A 15270-nucleotide genomic window follows, 5' to 3' on the forward strand; every position below is an offset into this window, starting at 1 on the left:
GTGTGTGTGTGTGTGTGTGTGTGTGTGTGTGTGTGTGTGTGTGTGTGTGTGTGTGTGTGTGATGTGGGTCATGTGTAAGGGAAGTTATTTTCACTCTAGTAGATGCACCTCACCCATAATGCTACACAAGAGCATGAAACCCACATGTGTCAAATGCATTGAGTATGGAGCACTTAGAGCCCCGGCACACTCACAGTCCACCTTCACTTCCTCTGGCGTCCGATTAGATCTGCTCTCAGGGCCCCGTTCTCCTCATGTGGAAAACTGAATTATCCAGATATACTGTTGCACAATGGACAAATTGACATGAAACCTAAAGTGCAAAAGGGCAGGCTTATTGACTGTTAACTGGATCGTGACCCAGACCGTTTACTGTTAACCACAAACATGTACACAATAAAATGCATATTATCGCAATCACATTTCCAGATTGGAAACCTGTCTATTTCTATACATGATGAAACAACATTTCATAAAATGGAACTAAACCAGATTTAGTTTGAGAAACCATGAGCGAAAGAGGCTTAAATTCGAAACTAATTTATTTCAAATTAAATTGAGCAACGGAGCCAGAACATATGTCATTTATTTTGTATTTAATATCAATATGTGTCATTTGAACACAAAACATTTAATACATTATAAACTGAAGAACTCACTTTGCCAGAAATTGTTGAATTATACTTGACTTTAATAAACTCGACGGGTTCAGCCGGATATCTGCTCGTTAGTTAAGCTACATTTGAAGAACAGGGCCCTGGACAGTTAAGACAGAACAGTATGAATACACACTGTTTCATCCGTAAAAGTCACATTATTGTCACATGGTTTTGCAGTTGCAGGCTGTTCTGAAATCTCTCCTTGATGTTACATTAAAGGAATTGTTTTATTGTTTTATTTGGCTGCTTCTGTGCTTCAAAAGCAATGTTGCACAATGGACACTGTTAAAGGCAGTATACGAGATTCACACATGCACTTTGTGAACCACGAGTTGGAGTTTTCAAAACAAATTGCAATTGTTGACAATAATATAACTTTCATATTGCACTTAAATACATTTAAACCAATTCCTGACTTAAAAGTAGACAAATATTAACACTTTATTTAGCTGTTATGTACCAGTCAATTGTATAACCAACATCACTCTCCCTATGAAGAGCCTTAGTGTGTTAATCATTGTCAGTTTCTGCCCAGTGGCCAGCAGTTGTGTAGTAATCAGAGTTTAGGTGAGAGTGTGTAGCGGTCTTCGTACAACCTTCCAAACAGCAAGAAGGTCAACCAACCCGTACAGCCGTTAACTGATCTGGATCTGTGCCCCCCCCCCCCAGGCCCCCCTGTCTCTGCAGGTCACCCTGCCATGCTCTCTGTGGCCCCTCCTCCCGCTGCAGTGCCACCACCCATGGCTGGTCCTCCAGCTCCGCCACCGCCACCGGGCCCCCCGCCCCCTATGGCGGTGCCCCCACCAATGCCCCCTCCCCTGCCCACTGGTGGAGGGCCTCCCGGGGGCCCGCCTGGGGCCCAACTCCAAGCCTCAGGACTCGCTGCCGCACTGGCCGGAGCCAAACTACGTAAAGTCCAAAGGGTGAGCCTCCAGGGGTAGAGGGACAGTTTGAGATAGTTAGAGGCTGTCAGACGGAAAGGTAAAGCGTTGAAAGTATTTGATATGTAGTGCATAAACCTTTTATTTAAGGTGACTAAAATATGTTTTGCTGCTGCCCCCTGTTCACAGCTGTACATGCTTAAGGAGACAAAGAGTACTGTTAGTAGAAAAACTGCAACTCATTTGATAATGTGCCCTCAGGATGAGAGCAGTCCGCCTGGGTCTAGTGGCAAAAGTGACTCCAACCGGTCTAGTGGTGGTAGCGGAGGCGGGGGAGAGGGACTGATGCAGGAGATGAATGCCATACTAGCTCGCAGGTAAAACAGCTACACAAACAAACACACCTTTTCCTGGGATTAATGGCAAACATTAGAAAAAATACCTGTTCTGTCAGGCATTATGCTAACGTGTCATGTTCCTGGTTCCACTTTACCTGCGGTTAATGTGTATATCAAAAAGGACTTGCATTAAAATATTATCTATGTGTATCTCACAGTTTGCCCATGTACTTATTTTCCCTTCTGATAGACGGAAAGCTTCAGAGAAACCTGATGAAGTAAGTCCTGTGCCCTGAAGAGATGAGATGAAAAGAGTAGTGCCAATCTTTTTTCAGCCCATTAAATATGGAGCTGAAGCCAACGGCCCATTATCTTAGCTTAGCATCAAGACTTGAAGGTAGCGCAAACAGCTAGCCTGGCTCTTTCCAGAGTTAATTATTTAAGAAATCCAACAGTCCACAGTTTCCAAGAAATTGCCACTGTCATCAAAAAAATGTTGTGTTAATGAGGGAGCTTTTTTGAGGTGCTGGTAGACATATTTTGTTACCTGGAGACAGAGCAAGGCTAGCTGCCTCTCCCTATTTGCAGTCTGCTAAGCTTAGATAATTATCTATTAGAGGTGACTTTATATTTAGCAAACAGATATGGCAGGGGTATCATCTAATCTAACCCTCTGTAAGAAAAATGATACATTAATTTCCCAAAATGTTAAACTATTCTTTATATATTTTTGGGAAGAGAGTAAAGCTGATTTTATATTGTTTAGTCACCCTTAATGTCTCTCTTTTCGGCAGGACGACTCTAGTGGTAGAGGGCCAGGTCAACAGAACTCAACAGGTACAAAACAACCCTTCTCACCAGATTACTGAATAACAAAGTGGAGCTTTAGTCCCATAAAACTGCTGTTTTCAGATGTCCTCTGATCTGTTTTATTGTCTACTGTTTTAGTAATAAAAGTTATTTTTCTCCCACCTTTGCCAGATGCTGTGAAGAAGCCATGGGAACGATCCAACTCTGCAGAAAAGTCCTCACTGGTGTCCAGGTCTGTAGATAAAGGAGTAACAGTTGTGAATGTGAAATAGCAACATTTTAGAATTGACCAGTGTGATTTAAGCACAAGTCTTAACCAGTTCATTACAAGTAACAGGAATGAAACAATGATGTACGAAGAGTTGTTGAAACTGTGGTTACTTTTAACAAAACACACTTTTCACATTAATATGTAGTATGTGGTGTTCATGCAGCGTATCCTTTTGTGTTGCAGAGTGAGACCCATCGGCAGCACTAGTGAATCAGACACAGAATTCGACAGGATGAAACAGGTCGGTATCATCAACATGTGTTTTATAGCAGTTAAATAATTGTTATGTGTAACTCATAAGCTGTCTTGTTTTGCAGGACATTTTGGATGAAGTTGTACGCGAGTTGCATAAAGTGAAAGATGAAATCATTAATGGTAAGCCATGCACATTTCTAGAGTTCAGTGCAGTATCCAGGAGCACAAAGCATGTTCAATGTTTCATCTTTTCCACTCCTTAGTTTTTACAACTCAATGGCAGTAAAATACCTACAAAGATCCATGATTGATGTATGAGTGCAATATTGTAGCTGCTGAAATGTTCACTCTGTAAAATGTCTCCCACTCTTGCAGCCATCAGACTAGAAATCGGCAGAATCGGCACATCCTAGTCTCATGTGAGCAGCAGTAGAGGAGAGCGAGAGGAGGAAGAGGAGGAGGAGGGAGGAGGAAGATGGACGGACATGCAGATGCACAGACACGAGGACCCGGGGAATGTTCTCTCAATGTTTCTGTGACCTCGCGACTCCACGATGCAAGTTGCAGAGATGTTGTGCCAACATTTAAGTCTGCTGGACAGCGAAAAATGGAAGAAAGAAACAGAGAAAGGGTTAACGGGTCAGAGGATCAGAAGGATGGATACAGAAAGTTTGAAAGGACTGATGAACTCAAATCGAGGATGAAAAATAAATTAAAAAGATGAATTGAGGGACGGGCGGACAATAGTGCGGAGTCCAGTGTTTTGGTCCTCTCTGTGCACCTAAAGACTCAGTCAGCCCAGTGTTGCAACTCTTTGTTCTCTGTTCAGTCTTAAGAAGAAAATATTTTTGTTTTCTAAGTTTTTACTGTTTTATTATTTAAAAACTGTGGTGATAATGATGATGCTGTCGATGACAATGAGTATTTTATTGATATTATAGAAGGAGAAAGGAATCTTGCACACCATTTACGTCAGCCTTTTATATTTTCTTTTATGTTTTTCTATTTAGTTTATCCCTTACTATTTCATAATTACAAGCACAATATGGGCATAATGGTTCTGCAGATTCACCTGCCCTCGACTGGCATACTTAAAAAAGAAAAAAAAGAAAAGGTTTTTTTGACCTTGTTCATACTGGTTTTCTGTGTCTTATCTTGTCTCTCCAGAGATTTTGGAAACATGTTATTGTTTAAGCCACAATAAGCCACTTTAAATGACCTCGTTCCGTCACATCCGAAGCATACAAAGGAGCAATTGATACATTGGCAATTAATCAAATAACACACAATAACAAGTGTGCTCTACAACTCCAGTGTGACCGAGGTAAACGCTTCTCTCTATTTGTCCAGATGCGAGATCGTTCAAACGTGGGGATCATTCACCAAACAGGCCGATAACTGTAAATGTGCCACCTAGTTTTACCTAGATATAATCAATGTATTAGCCATCCTATGCTTTGTGAACCTCCCAATTATGCATGAAACCCCAACTCTATGAATTCAGTTTTTTATTTGGTTTGGAAAACAACAAAAAATACAAAGGGTGGTACATTTATTGGAGTGGTTTGTTTCCATGAAGATTCCCCTTCCTATATACGAGATGTTGAACTTCATAATGGTAGCAATGTGAAAATAATAAGGAGGGGTTGCTCTTGCGATATGCAAATCTAACCTAGATAAGAATGTGCAGAAAGTGAATAGGCCTATGTGATGGTAGCTAAATGTGTCTTTGAAGGAAGGATTTGGTTGAATATTGGTTGTTGCATTCTATCCACTCTGTCCGCTCTCAACTACGTTCTGATTTAAAAGCTGAAAGTAAATTCATTCAAACAAAAACAATAGATGTGTCAGCCTTTTACGAGTTATCCTGCTCTGTGTTCCCTTGTGTTTTGTGCGGGAAATCCTCATGGTTTAAATCTCTAGGGAATATTTCATTCATCTTTTAATCCAAATGTAATTAAAAGTCACATCTGGTTACCACAAAACATACATGATTGAAAATCAACCTTGGAATCATACATGATCTTGTAGATATTTTACTATTTTTATATATAGTGCAGACATTTTAAATATAAACATCAAAGATCACACTTATCAGTCACACACAATCATTAAATTGTACAAAAGATTAAGTAGACAAAATAACAGAAACACTATAGTTCTAATGCTAATGAAGCTTGAGATGTTTAAATTGGATCAAGTGTTGTTTTGCTGTGATTTATGGAGGACAAGCATCACAAAAAAAGACTTACTGGCAACCTGCTGAGCAAAATGAAATCTCCACCGAGTTAAATCAGCACTCGACAGTTTCAAAATGACCCAAAACAAACGGAGATTCAAACTGTAATGTCCTTTGCATCAAAGCTGTTTCTGTTACTCTGTCCACTTCATAAAGATGTTATCAAACCGTTCACAGTCACTGAAGAAAAGGCTCTTCTTACCCAAAGGTAAGTTTCAATGCCTATTTTCCACCTGAGCACTCTTCTGCATCAATAATGTGAAATTATATATTAGATCATCTGAGAGGCTGCTAGAGCCTTGTTAATTCTCACATATAAAAGAATCAGAGCGCGTACAATAATGCTTGTTGGCAGGGAAAGGAAACAGAGTTAGTGCCATCTCTGTGAAACCTGAGAATGTATGTGACCCTTATCCTATAGAAATTACCATTTTAATATCTTATTCTGCCCTTTTCAGTGCCTTCTGGACGCAAGGAAATGTCATCACAGTTTAATGACATTAAGTTCTTTTAGCCAGAATAGAAGCATTTATAAATAGTGGGGTAAAAAACCTCGATCTGAATTGTCTTCAGATTCCATGCGCTGCACATGTATGCAACAGGAATATTCACAATCACTCACTAAATAGTAACTGAAGCACAGGACTGATTCAGGATGTTTTCATACAGTACAGTGACAACCACACTACACGTGGAAAGAAAACAACAGAATATAATAATATTTTATATTGCTCATAGTCATATATTAAACAACTGAAATTCACATTTCTGTGCAAACTAAGGGAAACATAATGTCACAGATTCATCCCTGCTTGTTTATCTTGTACTGCCGTTTAATTCTGGCGTATGGGCCGATGCTGTCATCAAACACAAAGTCCCATAATACCCGGATCCAGGAAGTGTGTTGAGGCAGGAAGTCGTAATACTCTGCTGCAATTTTCTTGACCTGTCAACAAGAAAAGAAAATTAGTTTTTCATTTAGAAAAATGTCTTTAATTTATAGAAACAAAAATGTCACTGCTTTGTTCAACACGCCTTATACTTTCTTTAAAAAAAGTACCAACAGTTTGGACAATGGAGACACTAATGCACTGCCTTTTAAGTTCAGAAGGACATTTTATTTCTACAAGTGATGTTACTAAAAAATGTATCACTTGAGGGTCATACTTTATTTGGGTAGTGTTCATACATTTATAAAAAATACTCATAATTAAACTAGTTAAAGTAAAAAAAGCTGATAATATGTAGGTTTCTTCATACATTTGAACATATACTTTAATTATTTTAAATATCCAAGGACAAAGCAAAACCGTTGAAAAGTGAAATATCATCCAATGGCTGTCAAATTTAAAGTGTAACCAAATATTATTCCATCTCAAAGAAGATCAAGAACAGCTCATAAACCAAATAATGTTTTGCTTAACCTGTTAACAAAAGCAGAAGTCAGCTGAGCTAAAAGGCAGGTATTTCTCTTTGGATCTCCTCACACTCTGGTGGTGCTTTAGAAGAGCAGTTAATCATTCACAGAGCCCAGCCTTTTTTTTTCTGATAAATATTTGCAGTTGGTAGAAATGGACAATTGCCTGATATCTTTTTGTTTAGATTGTGAAAGAAAGGAGAGGCCAGTTCTATCTGCAAACACCTTGTGAGAAGTATTCTCCACAACCATTTAAAAAAAAATGTTTGAGAGCAGAGTTTACCAGTTGAATAATAATTCATGATTTGAGTCTCACCTGAGGTAGTTTACTGCCAGGTATGCTCGGGAAGTCATGGTGCTCCATGTGATACCCAACATTGAAGGTGATCATGTTCAGTGGTCCATAGTAGGAATATGTCTCGTGTCCCTTCAGGAACATGTAATGCTCAGCTATGAAATGTCCAGAGATAGGATGCAGGCCCATACACAGCACAGAACCTGCGATAAGGTAAACAATAGGCTTCACCCCCCATATATAGTAGATAATGAAGTCTACTATGAGCTGAACAGTTGCATTGAGGATCTCCAGCTGACCTAAGGGCTTAGGGTTGACCAACAGCGGGCGAATAGCGTAGAAGAGGGGCTGGAGGAAGAGCCAGACCACCTTCCTGGCCGGGGTGCAGAAGAACCATCCCTCAATGTCTGTGGGGATGTCAACATCCAGCTGGTCGCCACCAAGATACCGGTGGTGGTCGATGTGGTACTTCTTAAAGGACGCAGAGTAGGGCACCCCGATGGGCAGGTTGGCCCACATGGCAAACCAGCGGTTCCACTTAGCCAGCTTGTTTCCAAACGCCACATTGTGAGAGATGTCGTGGATAGCCAAAGTCAAGGAGTGGTTAATGCAGCCCCCAAAGGCGTAGGCCCAGAAGAAGATCCACTTCCAGGAGAGGTCGTGGACCAGGTAGCAGGCCAGGAGCTGGGTCAGGACCATGCCTGATACCACCCACTTCAGCTGGGGGTCCGGACCCATCAGAGACTTAATCTCTGGATATTTGGCTAAGGAGAGAAAGACAGAGATGAGGTGATTGGATACAATAAAGGAATAGCACAAGCAGATGACAATTAAATGTTTAGGAGAAACAATTAGAAAGTTGAACAGCAGAAGTTAGAACCACACTTTTTTCATTGATTAATGGGAGAATTGAAAGGGGAAAAAGTAACAAATGAATGATATTATTGAAAGTTTATGTTAAAAATAAGTCATAACTCCAGCAGTGAAAAGCAACCTCATTGACCATCATTTCCAAATGCTTTGATCGCAACTTTTCATTGTGTCAAACTGTGACACTATCCCGAAGAACCCAATGGAGCATGTTGTGTTTGCCAACAGTCCTGGCCTCTCCTGGGAAGGGCTTTCCCACAAAACTCGTTTTTTAATTGGACGAGGTGTTATTTTGCTGTGGGACAGAAAAATTAAGGTGATGCAAGGGAGTGGTTCAAAAACATCAACCATTACAACAAAACCTAGGTTTAGTTCATGTGACATTTACAACACAAGAGACTCATAACAGGTTGTGGTGTGTAAACAATTTAGAGACTAAATGCAGAATCGTAAAAGAGGTTAAGGAGCGTTTCATGAGTGAGACGAGATAACCATTACTACTCATGCAAATGTGGCTGGCATCTTTGCGTTTAGCTTACTTTGTGTAAAGCCCCTATGCAAAATAGGGCGTGCCCAGGAAAATAAAAAGGGTTCCAGCTACATTTCTACTGAAATACTGTAGGTTTCCTCTTTACAAACCAAACCCTCTTTATTTTGTTACTGTGTAGCTCATATCAATTCCCTTCCACCCCCTTACATTTAGGTTATCATTTTAAAACCATTTATCAAGAAACAACTCCTACTTTTTGGTCTGATTTGAACTCATGCTGTCATTTGCTCTTGCTATTTATATACTTGTATGGGCTGTATCTTTAAGTCTTTGCATTGTAGCCCACCCAAAGGGCATAAAGTTGAATCAATAACCAGACATCATAAAAGACGCTGTTAAAGGTTACCGCACAAAACTGATCAGATCACATGACTTCAACTTCACCATGTTACAGAGATACAAGTTGTTGTTTCTTGTGTCACAAGATTCAGCTAAAAAACTCTGCTATATGTCAAAGTGACATAAACTGTGCATTTTATGAAGCTATTTATTTTTCATATCTGCTTAAAAAAGATCCCCAGGCAGTGTGAAATGTATTTATCATAACCCTAACTTTAATGGGAGGTGTTGATTATGTGAAGTTTATGACGAGCACGTTGAGTCACAACAGGCTGCAGACCTCTCCAAGAACTAGCCATTCAACACAACATAAAAACCCTTGTCAATCAAATTTTCCACATGAAAATAAAAAAGTAGTGAGGCTTGACAATCTCCGACATCCCTCTGCCTCTCCCATCAGGGTGGGGCAGAGGATATTCAAAAGAAAAATACTTTTTAATAATTAAAAAGCTCAGGGAGTGGTGTCAAACAACCCATTACCTTCTAGATGTGCTTCTTTCACACCTGAGCAACCAAGCAACTGCTGGACAAAGCCAGGATCAGATGTACATCAACACGTTTAGATCTTGTTCATCTAAACTGTTTTGAATCAAATTACAAAACAGATCAGATTATCAATGCTGACCAATCTATAGATTTGTGTAAACTTGAAATGTAAGAAAAACTAGCATAATCAGTCATAATATACACAGTTTAGACAAATTATCCCTTAAAAAATATATAAACAGGCTTGGTTTAAGGTTTAAATGTTACTCTTTCATGAATCCTCCCAGACTCCTTTCTTATCATTTCATAGAATTACATCATTGTTTGTCGTGAGTACGGAATGTGTCCTGTTACCTAGCGAGCCCAGAGGCATTGTCAAGTGCATCTGTTATCAATATGCTCATATTGTCTGCCAAGACAGAGAACATAGGTGATAGCCTTTGGTCACATATTAAAGCAACACACACATCTTCTGGTATTAAATAGTCAAGGGTGAGACTAAAAAATGCCATTCTTCTCCTATCTATCAGAGTACTTACACTTTGACATCATGCCTTTTGCTCTGCCCCTCCTTTGAGTGATATAAGTGTCCCTGCCCCACTCCCTATTTCTGAGATAAAGAGACTTGCTCAAAAAAGTGTCATGGAAATATTTCAAATAATGATGAAGCCTTAAAGTTTGAAGAAAAAAAATGTATTCAAACATTTCTGAAAGTTGTCCTGTATTTTATCTTTACATTGAAGCTCTGCCGTTTTAAAGAGATTTTAAATCATAGTTATTTTTGTGCTGAAAAAAGTTTTGCAACTTTCCTCATCTGAGTGAATGTCTCAGAATCATGTTTATCTTGTTAGTTTTCCAGCATCTAGGTTGGACACATTAAGCAACAGCTAGAAAACAGGTTTAACCGGCTGCAATCTTAGTAAAGAAAAAGTCTGTAGTCGAGGAAAGATAACTGACGCCAGGAATATATCTCAGCAGGACTCACAGGGTCGACACAGCTTTTTATATCCATAATTTCTTACCCAGGATTTCTTTTCTTCTTGAAGTGTGCGGCTGTTCATTGTAGACCCATTCAAAGTCGCCTCTTCCACCTGTCTTCCCCATGACTCTCCTTCCTCTGAGGCAAACTGCTCAGTGGCGTTATGTGTGTCATCAAACCTTCACAGTATCGGGACACACCTCACACAGGCTGCAGGTGTGTATGTAACATCACAAGCCCCTCCCACAAGGGGCGGGGCTTCGGCTGTGCACCCCAACAACTGCATACATTTTAAACTATATATTTGGTTAGATGTTGTGAATGATTACTGTTATTACAAACACGTTTTCAGGATTGGTATATTAAACATTTAAAATAAAAACAGTCCGGACAGCCTGTGCTACAGACAAGACCGCCTTTTTGTATTTAGCTAACTAACACATAGGCCTACATTTGTTTAAGATCAGGATAATTACTTGAAGGCTATATAAGTGATTCCTAATATGGCTCATTATGATATATACCGATCCCACTTTAGCGAGATCAAAATTGTTGGATGTGTATATATTTCCAAAATGGTATTGTCTGTGAGTATAAGAAAAATATATAGTAGGCTAGTATACATGGAGTCTGAAGTTTATTTAAATATTGAGTGCTTCTCAAAGAGCATACAAAACTGAGTAAAATAAACAATTATGTGTAAATAACTTGGCAGTGTTAATCAATGGTTACAATTACAAATAGAAACATTTAATATAAGTTGAAATAAAATGCCGAACAAGACTCAGGTATAACGGTGTGGCCTCATTTTGAGTTGTCAGACATATTGATGCATTATTGTATGTATGGTTATATATGTATTATATAGGTTATTAAAAGTTATGATTAATATGATCATAAGAACGTTTCAATAGTTCCTAAATACAATTGATAACACATACATTTACATTCAAGTCAATAACTTTTATAGGGTTGTAAATGTGCCACTTTTGAACGGGACTGCTTTAATCCAAATCACGCGAGATCTCGAAAGTGGAGCATTGTGGCGACGAGAGTACACTAGTGTAGAGTTGTTTTCGAAGAGGAAGGTGGAAGATTGTGTGTAGTCAGGAGGGGAAAGCGAGTGTATTCAATAGCATAACAGCAGGAGGAAATACAAAATTCACCATGGCTTCGGGGGACACCCTGTACATTGAAGCGGACGGGTCAGATATGCCGGCAGAAATAGTGGAACTGCATGAAATCGAAATAGAGACAATCGAGACCACAGTTGTTGGAGACGACGAAGAGCACCAGCCTATGATCGCCTTACAGCCGCTTGACACGGACGATCCACACTCAATTCACTCGCACCAAGAGGTGATTCTGGTGCAAACAAGAGAGGAGGTGGTGGGCGATGAGGACTCTGAAATGCATGACGATGATGGTTATGAGGACCAAATCCTCATCCCAGTGCCCGACGCTGATGAGGACTATATCGAACAGACTCTGGTTACTGTCGCCGGGAGAAGCTCCTCCACAGGCCGGATGAAAAGGGCTGGAAGTGGAAAGAAAGCGGGCAAAAAGAGCTACCTAAGCGGGGGAGAAATGGGCAGGAAATGGGAACAGAAGCAAGTGCAGATAAAGACTTTGGAGGGGGAGTTTTCAGTGACTATGTGGGCATCGGGTAAGTTCAGAGTCCTGAGTGAAATATTTCTTGTTGGCTCCTTGCTTTGTTCTCAGCCTGTGTGCCGTGTGATTCGGCCCGGCTGGGGCCTTGTCCTCCGCTAAAGTAGGAACTAATTTTCCACTCTGAGCCAGTTTTAAGCCATTCGAAATGTTTTTGTTTTTATGGGAAGCCATGTTTTATGTGTCGATGGGCGCCGCCATATTTCCCCGGACTAGAAAGTATGGCGGCCCGAAAAAATGGCGTTTATTTGGCCGACGAAGATGGCGGCGAGAGTGGGAGCGAGCGCAGCTGGCTCATGAGCTGGCTCCGCGAGGCCGCTGTGGCGCAGTTCAGTTCAACTGTAGCTGTGGTGCCTTCAGGAACCCCTCATACTTTACACATCCGAGGCTTTAATCTCACCATATATGTTCATATGAATCGAGCAAACTTGATCCTGTGTCCAAAAAAAGTCCCCCTGTTTGCTAGTGCTGTTTGTCAGCCATAGAAAGGGCTATTTCATTGAGACGAGCGCTAATGTCACACTATTTACTATTATTTTATAATCTTAGTGGCTATATAAAACGTGTAATTCACACAGTGACCCATTTATAAGAAACACACTGAACATCATTTTTTTAAATAATCGGATAGTTGTCAAATATTTTAAAAGTGTACATGTTTGTAAACATGGCAGTTAAAATGTTCCTAGATAATTTCATCATCATGAGCAAGATGATAGATAGTTTATTAAAGTTAGATGGTTCAACGTGTATAGATATTTGCAGGAGGGTATGTGCATGACAAAATATTAACCTTTTATCACTTAATCAACAGTTTAAAACCTATTTTGTCCACATAGTTTGTTAAAAAGCACAATGTTACATTTGGTGGCTTTATCTCTAGAGCTTGTCTCCGAATAAACAGACCTTCGAGACAAAACCTGTATTTCCTGTCATATGCTTCTGCTAGTAGTAAATAAACAACAGAGAAAGGGACAGGAAATGCTGTGAATTGTGGGGCTGACAAAGGTCGTCTCGATAAATGGCTTTAATCAATTCTTTTCACATGTTCTGGTTCTGTCTTAATTATCAACACCTATGTTCCCCTCCATTCAGATGACAAGAAGGACATAGATCATGAGGAGCAAATCGCGGGGGAAAACTCTCCACCAGATTATTCTGAATACATGACAGGGAAGAAGCTACCCCCTGGAGGCATCCCAGGCATCGACCTCTCAGACCCCAAACAGCTGGCAGAGTTTGCAAGGTAAGGGTTAATGTTGATGTTCACACAGGTGTATCTCAAATTCACTGAGTCATAGTCAAATCAATATATTCAAACTACAGCTTTACTTAAGCCAACCAGAACATTATTTAAATCTGTGATGCTGATTATGTGACAGTGTGACTATGTAGGCTGTTGTATTACACGTGAAAGCTTAACCTGAAGTTATTTATTTTTATTTAAAAGAAAGGGAGCTGTAATAAATTATTGAGTGTATACACAAAGATTTTTTCTTCATGTTAGCATGTCTATATTCATATGTTGCTATTTGTGTGTTCAGTTACTATATGTTGCTGTGTGTATTTTTAATATATGTCTGTGTACGGGCTGTGAAAACAAATATCATTTTGGGAGGAAACGTAAAAAATATTAACTTAGTTGTCTTTATTAATCTGGATAGTTGTGTAATAATATTGAATACCACTTTTAAAATTGCAATTTTTTTCAGAATGAAGCCGAGGAAAGTAAAAGAAGACGATGCACCCAGGACGATAGCCTGTCCACACAAAGTAAGTGCAGTCATCTGTTTATTACCAGTAGATACAGTAGTGTGCAAAAGATGAAGGTTACCTACACACCTCGCTTACTCTACTGTATGTCGTTTATTATTGACATTACATTAGTAAACAGGCCTGGTATGAAGAGCTGACGATACTGTTGCTCTTGCTACACTGTTAAGTTAATATGTCCCGAGTGATTTGCTTCATCTGGTTTCTCTCATGCTCAGGGATGTACCAAGATGTTTAGGGACAACTCGGCGATGAGAAAGCACTTGCATACCCACGGGCCCCGCGTGCATGTCTGCGCAGAGTGTGGCAAAGCCTTCGTGGAGAGTTCAAAACTGAAAAGACATCAACTCGTTCACACAGGAGAAAAACCTTTCCAGGTGAGTTCCTTTTTTACGATACGCTTGTCACCTCATTTTACTTTTCCAGGGAAAGCTCCATAGTTGTAGTTTATCAGGATGAAGAAAGATTTCACTATGTAAACTGTGCCCAACTGGATCTGTGAAAAAGCAAATGATATACAAACCTTGCTGTTGATAATGACAGCTAATCTGTGAGCTCAATCTCTCTCGTCTCCAGTGCACATTCGAGGGCTGTGGCAAGCGGTTCTCTCTGGACTTTAACTTACGCACACATGTGCGTATTCACACTGGAGACCGCCCGTATGTGTGCCCCTTTGATGGCTGCAACAAAAAATTTGCTCAATCAACCAACCTGAAGTCTCACATCCTCACACACGCCAAAGCCAAAAACAACCAGTGAACGGACAGCGGCGCGAGCGAACACTGGAGGACTCGATTCTTCGCTCTTTGGCAAACTAAAGTCCCGTGGCCTGCTTTGTCGTCAGAGATAGAAGTCCCCTTTGTATCTCTAGATGAAAGGTTTAAGAAATGACCTTTTTCTCAGACTTTTTGATGAACTTATGGAGGTTTGATCAAGGAACTTGTGAGAACCCCCCACCCCCCCTCAGGCCTCACCCTACTTTGATGCTACCTGGATGGAACAATTTACGCTTTCTTCTTGTGAAGATGTTAATTCATGGATCTGCACCTGAAAACGTATTTATACCTTAACACAACCAGTTAAAAAAGTTTTTGCAATATATTTGTCAAATTTGCATCAATCCTTAGCAATGACACATTTTCAATTTTGTACTTTCCCCAAGTGTGCATATTGTACACTGTGACATAAGATCTGTGGTAATGTATGTATTAAGATTGTCCCATAGCTCTTCTTGGGTTTCACAGTTTGTTTTATCTCCCGTTCATGTGAGTGTGTTTCAAGGGAGGATTGAGTGATCTCTGCATATTTTCATTTTGTACACAATATCAGAATCATGTAGATAATAGCCATGTGATTTTCAGTAGATCACAGATTAAAATGTTTTTCCCCCTTGCACTACCAACAAAGTGTCATTTGTCCTCTCACAAATAAAACTCAACCTAGTATTATGCAGCCGTTTTGAAAGAGATGTCATTTAGACTAATACAGGATCAAAACATT

General features: G+C 39.9%; 3 protein-coding genes across 4 annotated transcripts in view; 2 read left to right on the plus strand and 1 right to left on the minus strand.

Annotated features, from left to right (window-relative positions):
* evla (Enah/Vasp-like a) overlaps window positions 1–4369 on the plus strand; it is a 38963-nt gene extending 34594 nt beyond the window's left edge. For both annotated transcript variants that reach the window (XM_034117487.1, XM_034117557.1), the window contains 8 exons: window positions 1329–1582; window positions 1802–1917; window positions 2129–2156; window positions 2673–2715; window positions 2860–2920; window positions 3143–3200; window positions 3277–3334; window positions 3530–4369. In XM_034117487.1, the coding sequence (XP_033973378.1) occupies window positions 1329–1582; window positions 1802–1917; window positions 2129–2156; window positions 2673–2715; window positions 2860–2920; window positions 3143–3200; window positions 3277–3334; window positions 3530–3567 (656 nt within the window). In that variant the 3' untranslated portion in view covers window positions 3568–4369. The remainder of the gene's footprint in view (window positions 1–1328; window positions 1583–1801; window positions 1918–2128; window positions 2157–2672; window positions 2716–2859; window positions 2921–3142; window positions 3201–3276; window positions 3335–3529) is intronic.
* A 280-nt stretch (window positions 4370–4649) lies between these two features.
* degs2 (delta(4)-desaturase, sphingolipid 2) lies at window positions 4650–10507 on the minus strand. Its single transcript, XM_034117678.1, has 3 exons — window positions 10373–10507; window positions 7127–7869; window positions 4650–6339 (listed from the first exon to the last, which is right to left on the minus strand). The coding sequence occupies exons 1-3, from the start codon at window positions 10452–10454 to the stop codon at window positions 6196–6198; spliced, it is 969 nt and encodes a 322-aa protein (XP_033973569.1). The 5' UTR covers window positions 10455–10507; the 3' UTR covers window positions 4650–6195.
* An 875-nt stretch (window positions 10508–11382) lies between these two features.
* On the plus strand, window positions 11383–15160 carry yy1a (YY1 transcription factor a). Its single transcript, XM_034134448.1, has 5 exons — window positions 11383–11995; window positions 13093–13243; window positions 13710–13770; window positions 13989–14147; window positions 14347–15160. The coding sequence occupies exons 1-5, from the start codon at window positions 11497–11499 to the stop codon at window positions 14527–14529; spliced, it is 1053 nt and encodes a 350-aa protein (XP_033990339.1). The 5' UTR covers window positions 11383–11496; the 3' UTR covers window positions 14530–15160.
* The last annotated feature ends 110 nt before the right edge of the window (window positions 15161–15270 follow it).

This window comes from Trematomus bernacchii, unplaced genomic scaffold (assembly GCF_902827165.1).
Source record: "Trematomus bernacchii unplaced genomic scaffold, fTreBer1.1, whole genome shotgun sequence".
In the NCBI taxonomy this organism is placed as follows: domain Eukaryota; kingdom Metazoa; phylum Chordata; class Actinopteri; order Perciformes; family Nototheniidae; genus Trematomus; species Trematomus bernacchii.